At 33.7% G+C, this 23765-nt stretch overlaps 1 protein-coding gene and 1 non-coding gene across 2 annotated transcripts; both read right to left on the minus strand.

Annotated features, from left to right (window-relative positions):
- Nucleotides 1–98: 98 nt before the first annotated feature.
- Nucleotides 99–22869, minus strand: LOC127861526 (delta and Notch-like epidermal growth factor-related receptor). The gene is made up of 5 exons (XM_052400088.1): nucleotides 21756–22869; nucleotides 4645–4803; nucleotides 4310–4453; nucleotides 1998–2216; nucleotides 99–1765 (listed from the first exon to the last, which is right to left on the minus strand). The coding sequence occupies exons 1-5, from the start codon at nucleotides 22660–22662 to the stop codon at nucleotides 1518–1520; spliced, it is 1677 nt and encodes a 558-aa protein (XP_052256048.1). The 5' UTR covers nucleotides 22663–22869; the 3' UTR covers nucleotides 99–1517.
- Nucleotides 18867–18956, minus strand: Trnaf-gaa (transfer RNA phenylalanine (anticodon GAA)). The gene is given in 2 exon segments: nucleotides 18867–18902; nucleotides 18920–18956. It is a non-coding gene; the product is annotated as a tRNA-Phe (tRNA).
- Nucleotides 22870–23765: the final 896 nt, after the last annotated feature.

Raw genomic sequence — 23765 nt, forward strand, 5'->3', positions numbered from 1 at the left:
ATATTTATTTATTTCATTTATTCATTACACACAATATCTTATAATTTGTATTCAAGTCTTTAATTTAGTCATAAATAACCATATATCACGTTGTCTTCGAAAATTTAAATAAAAGTTTCTTATTATAAACTGAAGATTATAGATGTACATTTATATTTGTTTAAAGTCAAAAATAAGGTTAAGCTGTTCTCTTTTCAATATCTTAGAAGAATAAACATGGCTAAGCTAACATTGTTATGTAAGCATACTACTTTTAACAAAAACAATTATGTCGTTTATATAACACAATACATTTAATGTTCATCCTAAAAAATATCGACATGGCTATGAACATAATTTTAGCCTCAAACAATTTAAACTAACTAAAAATAATGTCGAAAATAAAATCAGAGGAATAAATAACAGTACTTGTGGCACATATGATATATACAGTTATAGAACATTTTTTGTAATAATAAATGAAAAACGTATTTCAAAAACTGGGTTTACACTTATAAATTATAACGATTCGTTTGATAAATATATATACGGTATCAGCTTGTAAAATATAAAGCATTGACTATGGCATACATTTAGCAATTGTTAATACAAACATTTTGGCCATTTAAACGAAAGACTCAGAATCATATTATTGCTTTAATATTCGACTGTATCAACTATTAACCGTTTTTCAACATTCATTAAACAATGTATCGTGCATTATTATACAATGTATAAATTGGTTAAGAAATGTTAAGCATTGTACGTTGAAACGTTATTATTGTAAATTCTGTCGAAATCGAAATTCTAACACTTATCCAAAATTAAAGAAAAAACAAATTACTAATTGAATTTACAGGAACTATATACTATATGCTTATAATTTGAATATTTTGCAAACATACAGCCCATACATAGATTCATGATCCAGATACATTGGCATTATCTTAATTAGAACATACTATGTTTGAAACTTTGATTCTGTAGAGCAGCGGTATTTACAACGGCATACACATCTCAAATGCATGCCTTTAATTCTCAATATATTTTCATAGTCGAATATCATTGACTTCATTTCGTAATAACGTAAACGTGAGATTCTGAAATTGTATTTTTTATAATATAAAATCAGCGTTTTGTTATACATATGGCTAACCAACGTTTGGAATATAAGAACGATTCTGCATTCAAAGTGTGTATTGAATCCATGCCCTTAATAGGACTACACGATGATAATTTTGATATTGCTACAATTCATGATAAAGTCATCATATATCTAACCACCATAGGTTTACGTGTCTTACTGATATGCTACATGTTTAAGACGTAAAAATTATCACACACAAAAATAAATATAAGGCCATATTTAAACATCGCTTTTGAAGATGTTATCGTTTTCGATTCGTTTAGCCGCATTTTCCAATGTTTTCGGTCCTCTGCCATCATTTCTTTCCTTAATCTCATTACGCGTGTGTTTGTCAGACACATGCGTAACGTCCAGTTCATCAGGACCAAGTATCTCTTCCTCATTTACAATGTTACACTCCTGTACATTCTGGAACACTGTTGTCATACCTTGGTGTCATTAAATCAAGTTCAAATGAGTTGTTGAAATTTTCTGAATTCTCATTTGTCAAATTTATCGGCTGACTGAGTCCACCATTTTGAACAGAACTTCTCATGTAACAGGAGGCTTGTTTCTTCAATTTTGGCATTGACAGATTTATTCGTTGCCAAAACGTATCGACCTTTTTAGACTGGTCTCCTGGCCATTCAATGTATGTTACTGAAAACAAACCCGAGAAAGAATACAATGTTTTCAGGAGGTATTATTATATTATTATAGAAAAAAATCAGCTGTATGAACAAGTAGTGAGATATAGAAGTAAGTCAATAACAATAAACCGAGGCAAATCCATTACCGTAGTGCAAATTTAATCCCATACCATTCCACTGAACTGACTATTTAGGGAACATTTTCATTGCGTACATTCCGAAAGAAAATCTACACAACCTACCAGAGTCTAGAATACTTTTCAGGTTGGGGTCAATGGTGTCTTTGTACGACGAGATATCTTCCAGAAGAATGGGGATTATCTTATTTTTGCACTCAAGCATTTTCTGTTGTGCCAACTGCCACTCCATCTTGGTGAAGTTGCTCGCGAGATAGTGAGGGGAGATGACAAGGATCGTGCGACGACTGTTCTCTACGGCGTATATGATGTTGTTGGTGATTTCTGGTATAAAAAAAAGAATTTTGCTTACTTGAATTAGCCACCCATTTAGGATATTAATTGCAAGTTTCAAACGGGTATTGTTTTCCTTTGCGAAAACAAAATGCTGCGAGCTAACTTGATTCAGTAATTTTTCCCTTGCCAATTTCAAACCCCTAAATCAGTATATTATATCGATCCTGAAAACGGACATTCAACCTGCTTGATTGGTGAGTCAGATAATACAATACATAGTTACTGTAAGTTGCTGTAACACAGTTCATGTGGAGTATTTCGCAAACGAAATATGTTTTTGTATTATGGACTACTATTTGAATGTATAATAAAATAATATGTAAAAGATTATCCTTAGCTTGGATTAATTCGTATTGAACTGTTTGTAGTCATACTGCTACTTTTGTGAGTATTATATTGACCCATTGATGTCCGCAGGTGAATTAAAATACTACTTAGAGTGAACATATTCAAATAAAGAGTAAAAGCATTTTCTAATAAACTTGTTTGATAGCCGTTAAAACTTCATTTATGAAATGTGAACAAGTGATACGTTTATGATTTTGCGGACTCTCTTAGAAGTGTAAATACTCACTTCCCTTGCAAACTGTTGGTAAATTTCATTTAATTTAAGAACACGTTTTTTCGTTCGCCGCAAAAATATACTTTTCGATAGTGTTAGACCGTATACACTGACCTAAACACATTGATTCTATCAATGATATTTTAACGTTACACTGAATGCTCAATAAGTGGCAATGTGGCCGAACGCTTATGACATATAATAAATAGTATTCTTGATTTACAAATGGCGAGACATATGTATTTCTTACGTGGAATGCCTTTTTGAGAAACAATGAACGAAGTATGTTAGGCAGGATTTAGCAGAGATGTATGACCTTAAATTACAATTGAACGCTGTTCGCAGTTGAATTCCATATGTCACATTTATAAGCTCCGTCAGACAGGGGGGCATGCGTATACGGGAGCTTACCGCGTTTAAGTAAGAAAGTTGGAACAAAACTTCAAAGATGGCGTCGTTTATTGTGTTTTCTTGAAGGAAGAGAGGATATTTTCACCCGGTAAGCCACTTTGTATCTGTAATTATTTTAAATGAATACGCCCTTCCGGCTCTCCAGTGTTTGTGCTTCCCTCGGTTTTTTGTTTCAAGATCGTAGACGTCGGAATAAAAAAAGTTATTGAAGGAAAACCGTCCACAAATTTACCAGTGATATGAATGTTTTAAAGAACGTTTCATCTGTTTAAATGTATACCTCTTTCATACTTTTCAAAGATACGAAACTTCAAGCTGCATTACAAAAGATGAAACATGACTTGTATTGTTATAAACTGCGACATTATATGTGGGGAGCTTCACTTTTTTGCAATATACATGTACTATTAAGCAGCATAGCGCCCTTTTTGGAAGGGATATTATGTTCTGATGTTATGTAATCGACTTACCGGTTCGGAATCCATTCTTAACTACATTGTAATTGGCGGGTGCACACAGCAGCGGATAATATGCAGGCAGGTCAAAAATAGATTTTACATCCGGTGATGCTGGTTTTGACACCCGACGCATATATACATTTATGAATGAAAGGTTTCATGAACGTTAACGTCGCTCTTGGTTACCAGAAAAATTCCCACGAAAGGATTTCAACCGTCATTGTTTACAATATATTAAGTGCACAAGTACTGGTATTGGTATAGCGTTTTAAAGGTGCGTGTGCCGGGAAAACAGGGCTTTATGTAAAAAAAATTCAGCGCTATAATATTTATATCAAATCTGTATGAAAAAATGTCGGCGAACATTAATCCGGTGTTAATTTTTGAAAATATTGAGGCGTTCATAAATTTTGGATATAAAATGGAGCATTAAACGTCATATTAAAAAAACACCGGGCGTATTGCATATTAGTTCGGAGACATGACATTATTTCGAAAGAAAGCAATAAGAGGTTCAATTCTGTATGAGCAAGTCTCGCTGCGCACGATTACGCTCTTACTTCTCGTATATATTTGACTCTTATGAATCTTGGCAAATACCTAGTGTTTTATTTTGCTTGTCCACAATACTTTTATAATTATGGTCTCACCGTTTCCCGGAATGAAATCTTTATAATGGACGTTCACGTTGAAACCCATTTTTCGAGTTAGTTTTGGGAATAACGTTTGGATGACGTAATCTTCGTCCGGGGTATTGGAGCGGTACGAGATGAAAGCGTCCCATTGACGTTCGTCTGTAAGAGAAATAAAAACAGATAAAGCTACATATGTTTTATTTCAAGAAAGCGGGAAGAGACGCTTGATATTCTCAAATCCTAAACAACGTTTCCAGATGTATGTACAGTCTTTACACCAAAAACAAGTTACATGCAGCTAGACAATATAACATCTATACTTTCTAAGATGTCCAGTTTCAGATAATTACCGTCATCATCGTACGCTTGAAACAACCTGACAGCTTTCAGAACAACGATGACGCGCCTTTTCCATAGATACATGAGGAACAGTGACGTAAGCAGCGTCATCACGAGGATTGGGATCAGGGTGACAAGCAGATAGAACCACCACTGTACCTTCTCCCCTTCTGAAGAAAAACACCAATAACACTTGTAATGTTTTCACAAAGATTTATTTGGCACACAATTGATAAACGTTAAAAAAAAAATTATTAATCCTGTGTAAACAGGCTTTAAACCTTTCCATCAATCGCTTCCATAATGTAGCAAAATTGCGCAACGCTTATTCGAGACTCTTAAAGTATGTGCGCGAGATCTTGATTCATCTAACAAATTTATGTGTGAGTAAAGTATCAACTATATTATGCAAGCAGAAGAGTAAATGTTATTAGACCAACCAAAAAAATGGCTGTAATGGACAACCCGACCTCTCCACCTCACGCAGAAATACAAGTACTTTAGGGCATACATGTATTTTTTTTAAACATTCACACAATAGGCATATACAATTGCGGTCGTATTCACGTGGAATCTCTTTATAAAGCTATTAATGTTATCTTTCTGTGGGAGGAGTAAACTTGTGTTCTAAATGCAACAATACGTAAACACGTTTTACACTTTTATTGCAATGCACATTAGTTTCGTTCTGAATTGTGTGCTGCTAGAAAAGCGCGCAATCTGCATAGTGTAAGTACAACATTCCGCTTGCCTTCGAAATGGTGGCAGTTTTCTTTCAAATATTGGCAACATGTTGACCAAGCGGTGGTAGATTGATTGTTTGCTTGTCGGCCTTCACAATTTTCGAAATGCCTATACAAACGTGCTTGCATCGTGTTACACGCTTTTAAGTTTCAACGATACTAGATAGTTGACACCATTTGGACGTCACATTTTACATGGAGCTTTGAAATACGGGAAAGAGGTTCATTTCTCCAAATGTAACTATTTCCACAATGCCGGTGGAATGACAGTAATGTTTTACATTGAAAACTGAATAAAGGTCAACCTCATAATTTTTAAACACAGTTTTAAAATTGAAGAAATACATGCGTACGCATTCACGCAACATCTCCATTTCATTTGTTTAAAATGATAATGAATTATCTTATCTGAAATTCCACGTATCCACAAATATGAGCATGAGCTCATAAATACTCCTGGGTTAAAAGTTATGGGTAATAAATGGGTAAAATGGGTAAAAAAAAACTCAATTTACTAACAACATGCGATGCACATGATAATAACTTTTGACCCAGGGGACAGATAAAAATTCACCATCGCACATATGCTCATAGCTACCATGTTTGTTAGTTTCAAGGCTCTAGTGCTAATAGTGTAGGATGAGAAAGTGACCGATGGGGGTTGAGGTGGGTTTTGTTTTAACATCACTTCTTCATTTGTTCACCAATTGACCTCAAATTATTACTATCTCCTATGACAAAACGGTCATCTCGACCATCCATGTCAATATTACACACCCCAGGCCCATTGATAAAGGTAAAGGCAGCTTGGTTTCCGTCCTCTTTCAAATTTATCGAAAGGTCAACGGGTACTATTTCCCCGTATCCCCATTTTTTGTGTACCCAAAATTGTTCGTACTCATTTTTTTCGTACCTAGTTAATTTGTGTACCCACATTTTTGTTCGTACCCTAATTTTGTTCGTATCCCAATTTCCCCGTACCCCAAAATTTTGTTTCGTACTCAATTTGTTTTTCGTAGCCAACTTTTTTTGTACCCACATTTTATTTCGTACTCAACTTTTTTTTCCTAACCAAATTGTTTTCGTACCCAAAACTTTCGTTCCCACATACACAATAGTGGTGATGTAGATAGACTTAAATCGATTCTTTTATATCCATCTTCTTCAAGGCATCTTCACACCAGTACTATCTGTATTTTGATTCTTATTTTTCATTGATTATCCGCATGCTCTTAATTTGAGCGGAGGGATTATGTGGTTGTCTCCGCCGTCTGTATGTCCGTCCGTCATGGCCACTATCTCCTCTTACACAATTAGCACTAGAACCTTGAAACTTAAACTTATGGTAGCTATGAGCATATGTGCGACAGTGCACTATTTGGAATTTTGATCTGACCCCCGGGTCAAAAGTTAGGGGGGTTGTGATGGAGCCGGGTCAGAGATTTTCACTCATTTTTTTAGGTTATTTTACATTCACTTCTTAATTTCTACACCGTTTCATTTCTTATTGATACTGAACGTCTCTTTTGACGAAACGGTCAATCTCAACTATGCATGGCCTCATTACCAACCATCGGGCGCCCCGCCCACCCAAAATTTTGTTTTAACATAACTTTTTCATTTATTCACCAATTGAATTCAAATACATACTGGACATCTCTTATAAAAACATGGTTTATCTCGACCATCCATGTCCAAATTACCCACCCCGAGGCCCCACCAACATAGGCCTTGCCCAACCACAATTGCCTTTTAATATAACATCTATGCAACGTGGAGATACGCGTCGGCCTCTGCTGCGCCATTTCTAGTTTTGATTATGATTTACTGTATTAAAAAACTATTTAAATATTATAAATACAATTACTTTTGTTTTAAAATGTTTCGCAAAAACATCTATCGACCCAAGTTCCGTGTGATTAGTCAAAATATCATTACACGAGATTTTTTTTAAAGGATTAAATTACTAAAGCATAGGAAAAATTAGAAAACATACACTAAATAATGCAAGTCTAAAAAAGGCAATTGGATTCTTTTCGTGAGGTAACGTTTATATGTTAATACTAACGTATAACAGGTTTGCTTATATTTCTTGAAAGTGCATATAGAACTTGCATTGATGAAATTGCGTTTTCATGTAATATCCTTTAAGACAATTTTGATTGATAACACCACTAGATTTTGATAACTGATTGATCGAATCGCACAAAAAACAAGAAGTGTCAATTCTTAAATTTTATACAGCAATCATGTGAACTGTAACCATGACTTATAACGAATGTTTAAGGTACGTCCGTCATTTTTTAAGTGAAACATGGTGGATCACTTTTAAGATTCTGAAAATACAATAAGCTGCTTTATTACCAGTACGTTTATTCCAATACTTTCTTGTATTACGTCTTTAAGCTTCATAATAAATCTTATGTGATACGGCACCTATTAACCAACTAACCACACATCCATTCATTCGGTTCATGAAGATTGGGAGATAATAATTGTACCCAGTATATGTCTAAGGGGAATTCATGTAATACATAATTATAAAATATTATATTCTTTAACACATTAAGTCCGTTTATTTTATGCTTAAAAAAACATTTTTGTATTTTTTGCCATCCAGGACAATCCGAGTCCCTATTTGGCGCACCGATATGTCATAACATGTATGTTAAGGAGGCTATACCGTATGCTATAATAAACATTCAATGCAGAGTAGTCGCCCATAGTTGCATTGGGGTTCACCATGGAAAAGCCAATCATCTAAAAAAATAGCAGCGTTAAAACAATTTAAATTTTCGATAATTGTCGCTGTTAATTTACACTGTTTGAAACAGTGAATTATCCGTTTCAATTTACTGATATTTCTCTTTCAACCACAGGAAAGCATAACATAAAGACGTATAATTATATAAGGGTTCGATGTTCGAAAATGAGAAATTTACTGGAATCATTCGGCAATGACCCGGTGATAAAACACAAGTAAAATATTAATGCAGACAGAGTTATAATAGGCTATACCGTATGTTATTATAAACATCCAATGCAGAGTAGTCGCTGTTAGTAGAGTTGGGGATCACCATGGGGAAACCAAGCATATCTAAAAATAGCTGCGGTACAACAATTAAAATTATCGATAATTGTCACTGTTAATTTTCACTGTTTTAAACAGTGAATTATCCGTTTTAGTTCACTGATATTTCTCTATCAAACCCAGGAAAGCATAATATAAAGTTTTATTATTATGTAAGGGTTGGATGTTCGAAAATGAGAAATTGACTGGAATCATTCGGCAATGACCCAGTGTAAAAACACAAGTAAAAAACTAATGCAGGCAGAGTTATGCATGCAGTTTTTCTTTAGTTCTTTAAATAATCTCCTAATCATTGACATAGAAAAACGTGTTTGTCATGGACAACTGAGCAATAATAATAGCCCTAACAGTATTGCAGTAATACGATATATTTTCATGTTGACAAAAGCGTGAACACACAAGAGAGGTCTTTAAAAAGATTATCGGCTTGGACATTTTAGTCTTCAGATGTACTACACTAAATAAGGACCAAAATAAAAAAAGTTAATCGGTAACGTGATTTCTCTGAACGAATAATATATTTAACATATTGCTTATGGAGCGTATTACAATAGAAATGCAAAAAAAGCCTTCGACGCCGCTTCCCGAAATATGTAGCAATTTAATCCAACAAACTGTTCACATGGGGTTGGCTTTTTTTACCAAAGAAGCATGGATCGACACATTGACTGGATGTCGGCATTACATGTTTTATACCAAATTGTATTACTACTGTAAGAATGTAGTTTCTGAGAAAAATATGTGTTTTAATATATTTGTACAAATATGTCTATATTTAACATGATATACATTTCAAAGTGTTAATAAACAAACTTGTTGTTCTACAAGTTCAACACACGTCTTGCAAAAAAGTGACATTACTTAATATTCCATTGTTGCCCGAGATCTAAATGCATCCATTATTCGTGTGACACATGGGACATGGGACTAATTACCGTTATAGGCATAGCATTAAAAACATAATTGCGCTATTTATGAGAAAACAAAAACAATAAATGTCGTATGTTATCGGGTCTGCAAAGTCAATCAAGCGATCATCTCAGTACTCTTGTTTTGAGCATACCATCTTAAAATGAATGAACGTCACTATCCTTCTTCAAGACATTTTTTGCATACATTATTTAGGTCTTTGATTTGGTTCAACATTTTCCCAATGCCAAGAAACACGTATTGCAAAATGTTATTCTTATTTAATTAATTTTTTAATTAACTAAATATAAACAAAACAGTCAACATTGCTGAACAAACGCCTGAAGATAATGTTATAATATGTGAATGTTTTTTTTTAATTGCTGACCGCGTACGATTTCTGTAGTTTAATTTGATTATAAAAGATCTTCTATTTTACTGGCTGATTTCAGTGCTATGAAAGTAATTTAAATTGCTTGACACAAATATTGCAATAAGAAAAGTTTACGTCAGAAGTATAATGCAAATTATACACTTTTTGTAATATGATATCGATACGTTTGTTATTAACAACTCAACTGTAAATATTCAACGCATTTGAATACAAAAGCACGTGGTTATTCGATCTTGACCGTTTGACGTATATGTATTCACCGAGCGAGTAATTGTATTTGTGAGCTATTGAAAATTTGTTAAGATATAGAGTTTAAACATTTAAGTGTACCATAAAATACAAAGGTATCAAATCAAAGCACCTGAAACAATTTTGTGCAAATGATATACTTAAGCGGAAAATGAAATTGGAGCTGGTATGAAGCTTTTCCCAATTAAAATTAGTCAATCATTTACCGATGAAGCATTCGTAGAAGCCCATAATACTTTTGTTGGCAAAAATAATTCTTTTCGATTATTGTAATTTTTCATTCTTGAAATGCAAAATTTCTCAAGGGCATTTTTATGAAATTGATATCATGCAAGTACTTCGATACGCAAGGACGGTCTCAAGCACGACTGAAACTGAAGAAAAGTTGGGCGTATAGTCAGCTACCTAATTCTGTTTTTGATTTAAACCTATTTATTTTAGCTCGATGGCATCGAAAGCCTAATGCTTATATAAACGCTGTCGAGTCCGTTTCCATGGCCGAGAACCAGTACTTGCTGTCTTTGGAGAAGATCAAAAGAACACTTCCAAGGTAGGGATCGAACTCGTGACCTCCCAGTCGCTAGGCGGACACCATATCCATTACACCACGGCGACCTATTCTGTGAAAATCGTATTGCTTCAGAAACGAAAAAAAAACTAAGAGAAGATAATTCTCCAGCTGGAGGGTGTTTGTCACCGGGCGGTGAAAGCCACAGTCCATAGGATCGACCGAACCATATAGCTTAATAAACGGATTTACCACCAATTAAAATTGATTTACCAATCAAGTGCTGAGTAACAACGAAGGTAGAGATAATCATAGCAACTAAACAATAAAAGAACGGCAAGTCTGCAAGATAAGACAGCATACTGGCAGAAGCGCTAAATGAGGTTCTCTTCCCGCTCCTCAGCAAGATATGTGCATAAGAAGTGTTACCAAAGAGGGCCACCTCATCAGGCTCTCCAAAAGAGGCGCACCCATTTCCTGCTCATACTACAAAGATATAACGCAGATGTCCTTCCAGGGAAAATGTTTAATTACATCCTGCTAAACTGAATATAAGACGCTGAAGGAGCCGCATCACATTGATCAACAAGCCGCATGGATATATCGTACATGGGCCAGATTGCACCACTGCGCATCATTCAGTAACAATCCATGTAGTGGAGCTCATCATTATATATCAATGACATCGACAATGAGAAGGAGATTGACAGCCTTTTAAGACAATTTAGATTATACGAAGTTTCAGAACACATCCCAAACATCATCAACAGTCTCATGAAAGGAAGACTTATATAATAGGTCTCGACAAACAACTCAGAGTAGCCTTGAAAGTTAAAATCGGAGTAATATAAACATATATTTACATATCAATCAAAAAATGTTAAAGTTTGAGTGCTATCTTGCTCCACTTCAGAGTATTAGGTCAGGTTGTTGCATCAGAGGCAAACTTTTAGGAATCTTTGAAATTTCCTAAAAAAACGATTAAAATACCAAATTTGTTTTTGTCCGAGAAGTAATTTGAGTAATAGTATGCATTATTAATCATATTATTATAACATGTTTTAGTTGAAAACTCGACGTCACGTTTTGAATAAAAAATATTGGATGAACAACACAATTAATATACGTCAATGTTGATTCAAGTATGCCCCGGTAACTAAGTAACGGAATAATAATACAAATGCGTGTAATTAGTATTGAAAATAGTGGATTCATTTTATTAATTGCAAAAAAATGTTTGTATTTTCCTTCATATGTTGTTGTCATTGCAACTTTGCGTTTTTTCCAACGTATTACGACGCTTCACTTTTTTTTTGTATTTTACTTGCAGACAGATGTTTAACTCCATGTGCGATGAGTGGTTCATCATAACTAAATATATTTTAATTCAAAAGGAACAATTGTACTTAAATTCTACTATGACTTATTTAAAACAGTACTAGTTTACTTTGTTTATCGGTCAAACATTTATTTTTTCTTCAGATAATCTGAATATATAATACAAATAACTATTAAAGTAGAATACATGTTTTTAATAGATGGGAATGTTTGTAATGTTAGTTTTTGTGTCTAGTTGTTATAACTTTGATAAACTACAAAACTAAGATGTGAAAACTTACCAATTGTTAATTGTTACCGTATAAATAAACTAACACAAATATAAAAGTTAAGCCAAGTGAATTTAAAAATATCCAAAATAATACAATTTTACAAGTTCTACATAACATAACCTTTATACTGAACCTTATCAAACAATACTTTATCCTAAACTTTACATATATCTAATTTGAGTAATAATTTGAACAACATGGTTCTGAATGGCCACGGAAAGTCTTTTGAAATCCACTGATTCTTCACTGACTGTTCCCAGTCAGAACCAATTTGTATACATTTATCACATAAAGCCTCAGATTACTGGCGCAGGTGCTTAATCATAGTTTCATTATAAGTAGATTTTAGACACAAATAATCACAATTAGCAATGGCAATTAATACCCCCAAAATTAACCAGCTTTCCCGTTTAATACATTGGTCTATGAGTCGATACTTCCTTTATCAACCCCGGAAACCCGATATTATGTGAAAAGTTGGACGTGCTTGGAGAAGTTTCCGATATATTGTGCTGGATTTAGGTAGGGTAAGTGAATCCAGTTCTATAATTGTTTAAAGGCATTTTTGCATTAAAATATCTTCTGGTATATGCAAAGGAGGTATTATCATGTATGTTAGAAAAATCCTGGTTATTATTATTCAGGATTTATTGAAATATGGCTATTTGAAGTCGACGATGCAGGGACTTGTCCCCTATTTAGTACTTTTTTTTTTACAAATTTCTTCAAAGGAATGTCAGTGAAACTGTTTTTGCACCGAAAATGATATCAACCAATGTTCCCGAGTAACATATCCGCAAGGGTTTTAAAAAAAAATCGTATTGGTGGAGAAATTCGACTTTACATTCAACATGTTGATGCAAAAAAATGATATGACCCGGTGCAGTGCCAAAGATGACAAGACATGACAGGAGTGCAGATCATTTATAAACTTTTCGGGGGTGTTCTTAAAAATAGAGAAAGCTTAATTACAAAAAAAAATGTAAATAAATAAATCACATCATATGCTGCTAATATTATATATATATTTCTTACCAGTAAGTACAATAAATGTGTGAGTGAATATGGTTTCTGACTAATAACCGGGAGGTGAAGAGTTCAAATTGTGGAATCGTTTATATAATCTTCAAAAAATGCAACAAGGACTGATTATATTTATGCCACGGATACATTTGGATCTAATTGCAATCAAGCTTAACTATTTTATTCGTTCCGAGCCTGATATATTGCAAAAAGATGTTGTCTGTTTATCATACCTCTACGTCCCCAATTGTAAAGAAATAATGAAACATAGCTAAAAAGCTGCAATTTTAGCGGGAAAGAATATGACTTTTGTCGTTTGACGTGTTAATAATGACGTCATGGGCACGCGCGCTTAATATTTGTAAGATGTTTTTGCTGTTTATGTTGCAATTTGTGTTTAAAATATATGACATCTTGGTATCAAATTGTTTGTTTTGTTGAATCTGATTGGATTTTACTAAAATTGATTACTTTATATTTGATTCCGATTAATATGACCATCCCCCATACCACTGCGGGGAATCACGTGATCACAAAAGTACATCGTACGAACAAAATGGCGGAAAAAGCTCTCGCTTAATGACGAAAATCAAGGTATTCTCTTATTTTATTATATCAAAATAAATGATAACTATGCGCGGAGTACCCGCTTAGTCGCCTTATGTACTCTGGTAATTGTCGTTTTTCTAAGATTTCTGTAGTTTTCTCAAACATTCAGGAACAATTAACAATGAAAACTGTACATCGTCTGAACATACTTTATTTTGACGTGTTTGCCATTCAAGACGACAGACAACGAAATAAATACAACATTGTTTGCTTGATAACATGCTAAGAATATTTCGTACAAGGTTTTGCACGTTGTTTAAGCTTGATTAGATCTGTGGCGAGGAATTTGGAAAATAGTACATCGTCTGAACGTTTTTTGTTTGAGTACATCGTCTGAACGGTTTTGAGTACATCATCTGAACTGCTTCTGTTTTTTACTTTTAATGAAATGTTTATCATAATACAATTGTAATAACATCTGTGATCAGTCAATAACTTTATTTATGACGCTAGTATTCTTTTAATTTTCTACAAAAATTAAAAGACAAAGAAATCCTTCATGCCCATCTGTGAATGTGTATTTATTTAATGTGTTAAAAATGTATTTGCTGTTATATTGTCAACTGTATGCTATTATATCTTTAAATTTCAGAACTGAGATCAGATTGTACTACACAAGGTCCAAGAAGACTTTACCGTATATGCCAACAGCAAAAATCGAATCCGGTAATGTTATCTCTACATATCGATGGGCAAATAAATTAAGCCATCAATATGAAGTGGACAAATTACACACTGGATTGCTTACGATTGTTTCATATTGAGAAATAAACAACAGTGAACGGAATGAAACAAGCCTCAGTAAGGGCAATTTAATAACCTACCATGACCACGAATATTTGTGCTAAGGTACAGCTGGCTCGTTTTGGACACGTCACAAGACACGAATCTCTGTGCAAGACTGTTCTCCAGGGCACGTAAGAGGGAGGTCGACGACGAGGCCGTCAAAAGAAAAGCTGGATTGATAATGTAAGAGTGGACATCCCTTTCCATGGATCAATTACTCTAAGCAGCACACAACAGACTTGACTGGAGGAAGTGTTGTCCCTCATTTCCCACAACAGCCGAACCGGTCAAGGGATTAATGAGAAAAAGTATCACCGTGATATGACTTTAATAAATCTTGAGAATGACTATGATAAAGAATTTATTTAAACTAACAGTCATATATTTTAATTTGTAAACATGCCAATCTATGTACTGTATATGTGCATAATCTTGACCTCTCTGACTATGACATAACCAATATAAAGTACTGGAAATTTAGTTTAGTGCAAATAAAAATAACATTTGTTTCATAAAACACATAACGTTAAGTTTCTTATGTTTAGCTCACCTGGGAACAAGGGGTTCATTGTGTGCTTTTAGGATCATCATTTGTCCTTAATGCGTCGTCAACATATTTCATTGTTAACACTCTAAAGGTAACATTTATAGCTTGATTGTCATGAAGTTTGGTATGAAAAGTTGTCCCAATGATATCTTTGTCGTGTTCGAAACTGGGTCACACCAGTTCATAACCTAGGTCACTTGGTCAAAATAAAGAAAAGATTGTTAACACTAGAAATCACATTTATAGTTCAATCTTCTTGAAATTTGGTAAACACGTATGTCTTAATGATATCAGCTTTCTTTGAAAATGGTTCAGGTTCGTTGAAAAAGATGGCCGCCAGTGGGCATATTTGCTTACATGGCTATAGTTAAACCTTTTTAACACTCTAGAAGTCACATTTATACTTCAATCTTCATGAAACTTGGTCCGAACATTTGCTGTTATGATACCTCGGCTGAATTCGAAAATTGTTACGGTCCGTTGAAAAACATGGCCACTAGGGAGCGGGGCAGTTTACCTTGTATGGCTATATGAAAACCTTGTTAACACTTTCGTTTATAACAAAAATCTTGCTGCATTGATGCTGTCTATTGGAACTTGTATCTGACAATGTAGAAAATACCCTTAGCACTAGTTCTTATGCACCACATCCAGGTGAAGGTTACAAACGCATAATTTCAACACTGCGCTAGGCTATCAAAAGCAGTATATACTGATAGGAAGACATTCATGTACCGGGTATACTAGATATAAAATAGATAAATATATATATATATAAGTCCTCAAAATGCTTTAATCCAATAAATTCCTCTTGAAGCATCAAAACTTGTGTAAAGTGTATTTGCTGATTTTTTCTAATGTCTTATATCTACCCCCCCCCCATCAAATTGGGCACATGTCCGGTAGAAGTTATTTTATCAGTTATTTAGCTATTCGAGTCAATAAAATATTTTACTTCCTGCGTGCGGCCATTTCTGACCCCAGTCTAGATTAAATAACACATACGTGTATTCGAGGGCCTTTATATGATGTTTCTTATAAAATATAACACTAGGTCATAATGACTTCTTTATTAACATTACATTTTATTTCATGACATAACAATAACATAATTTGTATTTGGCATAAAATAGCACAAAGCATTCTTAAAGCATTCGGAAAGTCTATAACAATTCATAAAATTGGTATTAAAAGGAGGTGGTAGAATCTGAGAAGAGTTAATATATGAGATGTAGATATACAACTATTTCATATCTTAGATACGTTAGTACAAAATATTTTATGAATATGTATCTCGTTAAATTGTCTGCTTGTGTTGTAGTATTCTCATAGCTTTGAGATTCTTACGATATCGATTCCACTTAACTGTTCGCTTTTCGTTTTGACTGATCCATTGTTAATGTTCAGAACATAATCTGATTCAGTAGCGTCATGAATGCCACGGCATATTTTTTCATAAGATGGCTGCTGCTCATAAAGAGCTCTTGCAGAAATGCTTTTCTTTGTTCCCTTTTTGGGTGGGGATACATTATACACTTGTGAACGAAATGGTGACTTAATGGGCGTTAGCACAGGTGTAATTTGTTGCAGACAAACTCCAGTGTGACATGCAGTTGACGAAATGTATTTTGGTGTAATTAATTGTATTGTCTGTGATGTTTTCAAGCGCTTTCTCTTCAAACGATGAAGCGATCGACTTGACTGTTTGCGCATTCTGAAATAAAAAAAACAGCTATATATAACAGAAATCTAATTATATCAACTTATTTGATGACATCAATATTTTATCTTCACATCAATAATTATATATCGATTACCACATTTATGTATTTCAGACTAAGATTTACATTTAATATTATATACTACATATATTATTGAAGCTTGACGAAAATCACCGAAAGATCAGAGCTGCCACTGTTTCGAGCCGAGCATTGCTTTTAATAAGCACTGATATGTGCCAAGTATGTGAAAAGAAATGTTAAGTTCAGTTTAGTTTGACTGCAAACTACATTTGGTCTATTTAAATATAAATATGTGAAAAGCCAAGGATCTTTGGTCCAAATGACATACCTCGTATTACATTATTGGCCTTTATATATATATATATATATATATATATATATATATATATATATATATATATATATATATATATATATATATATATATATATATATATATATATATATATATATATATATATATATATATATATATATATATATAAACAAGATAAGTATTGATGCAAAGCATCAAAGGGCGTCGGGAATTTCAGTGTAAAAGGCACTCAATGAAGTTACATGGAACGATTTTTGTCTACTGTAAATATTAATATATTTGCCGATTATATTAAACAAAATAGAAAAAGATGCTGGTAAAACCATTATCTATAATTTTGTGTTATAACACCCAAATAACCATTATTTATGATGTTGTGTTATAACACCAAAATAACCATTGTCTATGATTTTGTGTTGTAACCCCCAAATATTTCATAGTTCATTTTGTTTACATTGGTTTTCCTTTTTAACTGGCATTCGTGTGCAGTTTTAATTAATGGAACAGAACTGTGTAGGTTTTAAAAAATCTGCTTCATCTTGTAAGCGTAATTTCATATTTTTCTCAACTTCAAGGGAGATGATTCTGAACTTATGCTTACGTTGCTCATTTACGGTAGGGGTTGAGTACTCATTGATATGAAAACACTGAAAAAGTTTGAAAAAAATGAAGGAAAACTGTAAATTGCATGAAGAAGCTGCATTTCACAATACTTTGAAATTCAGTAAAAGATCATAATAGATTTATTGCTCCGATATTCATCATTTTCAATAGGGTTCGAGTAATACTGATATAAAACACTTAACAAGTTTAGAAAGATTCAGACGAAAGTTGTGAAATCTTTTCAACAAGTGGAAATTGTTTATTTTGTCAAATTTAATAGAAAAAAATCTGTACTTATTGTTCCGATGTTTCTCATTTTAAATGAGGTAAAAATGCTCATAAATATGAAGACACTGTAAGTTTGGAAAGAATCTGATGAAAAATGTTGACATAATCACCTAACCAAGCAGTTTTTCACTTTTATTTTTAAATTCAAAGAGACATAATTCTGTACTTGTGGTCCGATATTGCTCATATAGAGTTTGGGTTAGGTCCTCATTGATAAAAACCTGTGCAAGTTTGGGAACAATCGGATGTAAATTTGGACTTCGAACAACGATTTCAAAATTTCTCAAATTCTAAGGAAGATAACTATGGAAGAAATGGTCGGATAATGCTAAAGGGCCCATACCACCTGGATAGTAATACGTGTCGCGCTTCGCGCTCTATATGTGGTTCTTAAAAAACAAACTCCGAGGAGTGCTTGACTCTAGGGAAACGGGTTGCTGGGACACAGCTCCTCCTTGATAAGCGGCTGCTTCCTTTATCTCAACTCATTGTTACAATCAATAAAACATGTCGCGCTTCGCGCTCTATATGTGGTAGGGATAGTACTTAGGGCTATGATAGACAACCATAAAAATACATGGATAATAGATGTGGTGTTTGCATTTATTTGTTAATATAAAAACACGTGTATTTTTAATAAGATATTTAAGTATATAAGAATTTAATTAACGTTGTCACCACGCGGCATCCATTACTTTTAATAAAAATGTCCAAGTGTAGTAATATGGATTTTAAAATGTCTACATAAATAAAGCTTGATTATATTTATTAACCTGACTGAAACAAAAATGTCAGCCGCCGAACTGTTCCGTTCGTGCCGGAACCCGGGATTGAACCGGGGGCCTTTAGATGTTTGTTGCGTAAACAACTTCAGTCTAACGCTCTCCCAACTGAGCTATTCCGGCTGACATCATATATGTACTTCTATTTGATTAAGTTGTGTATAGCGATCGTTATTATATGTCAATTTATAAACTAATACATTGTACGTTTTCGTACCACTACGCCTTCCAATAAACTTGCTTGCGCGATAGGTCGTCAAATATCGTACTTCATTGATTCTCCACTAATAAGCAAATTAGAAAAACCACAAAACAAATATATTTTGATTATGTTTTGTTTTTATACAAAACCAGAAAGTTTCGCGTATTTGCCAAGTCCTGTGATCTTTCCCCTGTGATCAGTTGTGGATCAGTTATTAATTAAAACAATTAGCTTTGCATTATTGGCAATAAATGTTGTAATAAATGTACAATACATGTAATAGGCACAAATGCAGTTCTTATTTACACTAACTTACACAAAAAATCACCACTATGCAAGATATTCTTAAAACAAAAATATATACATCGATCCGTAAAATAACTTCTCCTCCCATGAGCGAAAAAAAATGCATTACATACTAGTCGCCGCTCTCCAGAGTGACGCCAATAACAACCTTTTTCGAGCATGACTTAATTGAATTGAATTAATTTAATAAAATTAAACACTATGTAAACATGTAAAATAACACAGGATTTTGTGTTTTCTGTTCATAGAACGGAACGTCATTTGGACGAAAAATCGCTTGGCTGATCACAGACGTTATTGCAATTTTATTATGATAAACATCGCATTAAAAGTAAAATCAGAAGCAGTTCAGATGATGTACTCAAAACCGTTCAGACGATGTACTCAAACAAAAATCGTTCAGACGATGTACTATTTTCAAAATTCCTCGCCACAGATCTAAACAAGCTTAAACAACGTGCAAAACCTTGTACGAAATATTCTAAGCATGTTATCAAGCAAAAAATGTTGTATTTATTTCGTTGTTTCTCGTCTTGAATAGCAAACACGTCAAAATAAAGTATGTTCAGACGATGTACAATTTTATGGTTTATGTTCTTGAATGTTTGAGAAAACTACAGAAATCTAAGAAAAACGACAATTACCAGAGAACATAAGGCGACTAAGCGGGTACTCTGTTCATAGCTATCATTTATTTTGATATTAAAGCATATGAGAATACCTTGATTTTCGTCATTAAGCGAGAGCTTTTTCCGCCATTTTGTGCGTACGATGTACTTTTGTGACCACGTGATTCCCCGCAGTGCACACTTGACTGATAATAATAATTTCCTGTTGACCATGATATAAAAAATATATCAGACAACGTTATATCAGGGTGATTTCAATTCGGTGGTATGATAAAAATGAATTTTTAACCAAGCAAGATATGTGTATTTCCGGACATCAAACCCACCATCCACGAATTTAAGTCCTACCAACATAACTTGTCGATAACAAATCATTATGTTCGGGATGAAAAAATGTTGTCTTGAAATAAATGATATGCCATATGAGCCGCATTAATGTTATTTAATCTCGAAACTAAGACGATTGGCACAGGAGCATTATAGTTGAATGCCATACATCAACTGGTCTTAAGGAATATTTTGTTTTACTGTAGGCTCCTCTTTTAGGAAGGCTGAGTAGATTGGGTGACTTAACAAATTACAAATCAGTAAATGTTTAACAAAAATGATTTACAATTCATAATATTAAACGAATTCCATATCATTTCAATATAATTATTTACAGGAATTTAAAACTGTCATTTAAAATCGATATACTTATTATTACACTATAAGGCTGTTTTTAAATAGCTATATATGTTAATGAACAGAAACATGAGGACAAAGTTCTATCATGTTTGAGTTATAAATGTGTCATCTAGAGTGCAACGAGAGTTTTGTATGATTTTACCTGATAAAATTCATTTTAAACGCATGCATATTCAAATACAGCCTAACTTTTGAGTAGATACACATTCTTACAAAGTGTTATATCGATTGGATGAACACGTTTGGATATATAAGAAAACTAATAGAATAAGCTGTTTAAATTGTTGTTATGATAACATCTTTCCAATTCAAATCGAGAAATACATTATAATATTTTATAGTATGATAAGCACAGACTACATAAAGGAAAAATAGCAGCATATTCTGTTCGAGAACAAATATTTCATACGGTACAATAATAAAACATATAAGGTTCGCAAACAACTTGTTCAAAACTTTTTCGCAATAACAAAAACAATAGTGTTGCTTAATTTTTACAATAATCAATAAAAACTAAATATCAGAGTAATCAATAAAAAGGATCGTAATAAGTAGTCCGTGATTACAAACTATACCTAATGTTAGCGATGATAACTATGGAAGGTTTACGGTTAACCTTGTGCATTGCCAGCAAACAATTTAAAAAAACAACAACATTAAATTAAGTATCCTCTGTCAATTGTGAATACGAAGTTAACACAACCATCAAGTTATAGGACTCTATATGTAACAATGTGTATAGATCGTATAAGAAAAGTAGTTGATGCAGTAGGTTTTGATTCGACATACTTAAGGAATTATGTTCCTTAGTATATGGTAATACACATTTTATTATTAATTACAAAACAATCGTGAATATCGTACATATGAAAATTAGTTCAAATTACAATAGATACATTAAACAACATGTCTAACGATTTAGAATATTTTTTGTCAGGACACATTTATATTAATGTGTAGGTGGTATATTTTACAATATTTTGCAGCACTTTTATTTAATTAAAAGAATATATTGGGACATTTTAATTTTGAACAGTTTGAATATGAAGCATTACGTATGTCTTTAAAAATAATAGCGAAATCTAGACCAATTCGTACCTGGTGAATTGTAAATCTCACACATCGACCCTTTGTAGTTTGTGTCACAGTAACACAGCTCCTCTTTTCGCTCTGCATTGTAGATGCACTCTCTATGGCCGCCACATTCCTTGCAACACTTGTGCTCACAGCGCTGACTTGGCGATACACCGAAATCGCACATACATGAGAATCCGTTAACATCTATAACGCACGTGCCGTATGTACAATACAAAATATCCATGCATGACCGTTCTGCTTCCGGTCTAAATACGTAGTCGGAACTGCAGGCGTTATGACTCGATTTCTCCACTCCGTTTGGAATGCATATTACTTTGCCAGAGACTTCTTCACATGTGCGTCCTTGATCACAATGATCCGTACAAGATATATCGCAAATGGTGCCCGTCCAGCCTTTGTAACAATTGCATGTTCCCGTTAAATAAGAATAGCATGAGCCGTGAACGCATTTGCAAGGAATGTGGGTCGGGTAAGTATTGCGTTCCGTCAAGCGTTGACTGGTAGTCTTCATGTGGATAGGGCTTTCACAAAACACCCCCGTATAGTTCTCATCACAGTGACACTCTTCTTTTTGATATCCAGGCACTACACGACATGAGCCGTGCGGACCGCAGTCCCGACAGCATCTCTGTTCGCACAACTGACCGGAAGCCCCAAGGTCGCATTCGCAGCGTATGGTATCTGTACCTTCAATACAAACTCCGAATTCACAACTTAATGCATACCCGTTGCAGCTTCTTTCCGATTCCGGTCGTTTGATGTAGGTTGGACTGCATACGTCCACATTTAAAACTTTGCATGGATTCATCAACACCAATACATAGCATACTTTCGCCACAAAGTTTGCTTGATTCAGAATCGTAAACAAATCGATCTTCAGAAAATTGACAAAATGCGTGCCTATCATTTCAGTATTTTCCACTTCCAAGAAATGTATTGTTATCGGCGATTAAACGCATTCAACATCCAAATCCAGAACTCGGTATTATCCACACTCAACGCCAGCCATCGCCCCAAGTTTATATTCGAAGCTCCACCGTCCGGGAAAATATATTATATTGCAGTTATACAGTGCCCATTTAATATTTGAAATTTCACTCTCCGAGTTGAAAACCATTTCACGTAAAGAGAGTCATAATAACTGAATATTATTTAATCATTCATTGACTCGAGATAATTTGTTTTTAAACTCTGCTTACTTCCTGTTGTAAATGTGTCAACGACGTTTATTTTGGGTATGAAACGCGCCAATAAGTACCATGTATGGTGCGCAAAGTTTACCATAATTTTTCATTATATTGAACAAACAATTAATATATTGCTTATGGCCTTCCTTTTATCGCAAACTATTTAGTTGGTGTTAATTTAGTGTATTGATATCTTATACATGTAAAACGTTAGTGAATTGTGAAATTCCAAATGTTATATAATTCAAATATTTAGAAAAATGCACACTTTCAATTGTAAACTATATTGTAACATAATAAGTTTTCATTAAAAAATATAATTCTTAACTTGCTATACGATATATTTATGCTCACGTAAAACTTAATGGGACACGCATAATTTTTATTTAACAATACAGAAAAACAACAACACTCTTTTCATGGAATCATTAACATTAATTTAGATTCGATGACACTTGTAAACTCTAAAACACAACTCGAAATATCCTTTTCAGGACGGGATTTTCATTACTTGTATTATTTAAAAATTAAGTGTTTAGTCAATTGTAACGTTTTCTGTTATCTATTATACTTTTTAGATCGTATATTGTTAGACGCTAAGAGATTATATATTAGGTAACACTACGTCACATACTGACATTAATAAGAATGACTACCGTATGCTTGCATACTCCATTGTCGTTAAGCTTTTAAACATGAGCAAATACACACACAGGAAAAACCAGGCTCAATGAGAGTGCTGAAATTAACGTCCCAGATGATCCTGTGCAGTCCACACAGGCTTATCGGGAACGAGACTTTCCGCTAATATGTTTTTATCGCT

This window comes from Dreissena polymorpha, chromosome 16, assembly GCF_020536995.1.
Source record: "Dreissena polymorpha isolate Duluth1 chromosome 16, UMN_Dpol_1.0, whole genome shotgun sequence".
In the NCBI taxonomy this organism is placed as follows: Eukaryota; Metazoa; Mollusca; class Bivalvia; order Myida; family Dreissenidae; genus Dreissena; species Dreissena polymorpha.

Bases quoted from the DNA above. Each gene is read 5' to 3' on its own strand.
- LOC127861526 (XM_052400088.1), bottom strand. From the start codon at position 22,662: ATGATAGGCACGCATTTTGTCAATTTTCTGAAGATCGATTTGTTTACG. The intron at 4,804-21,755 runs GTACGAATTGGT...GTTTTTCTTCAG, and splicing joins TGAGATTTACAATTCACCAG to AAGGGGAGAAGGTACAGTGG. The intron at 4,454-4,644 runs GTAATTATCTGA...TTTCTCTTACAG, and splicing joins TCAAGCGTACGATGATGACG to ACGAACGTCAATGGGACGCT.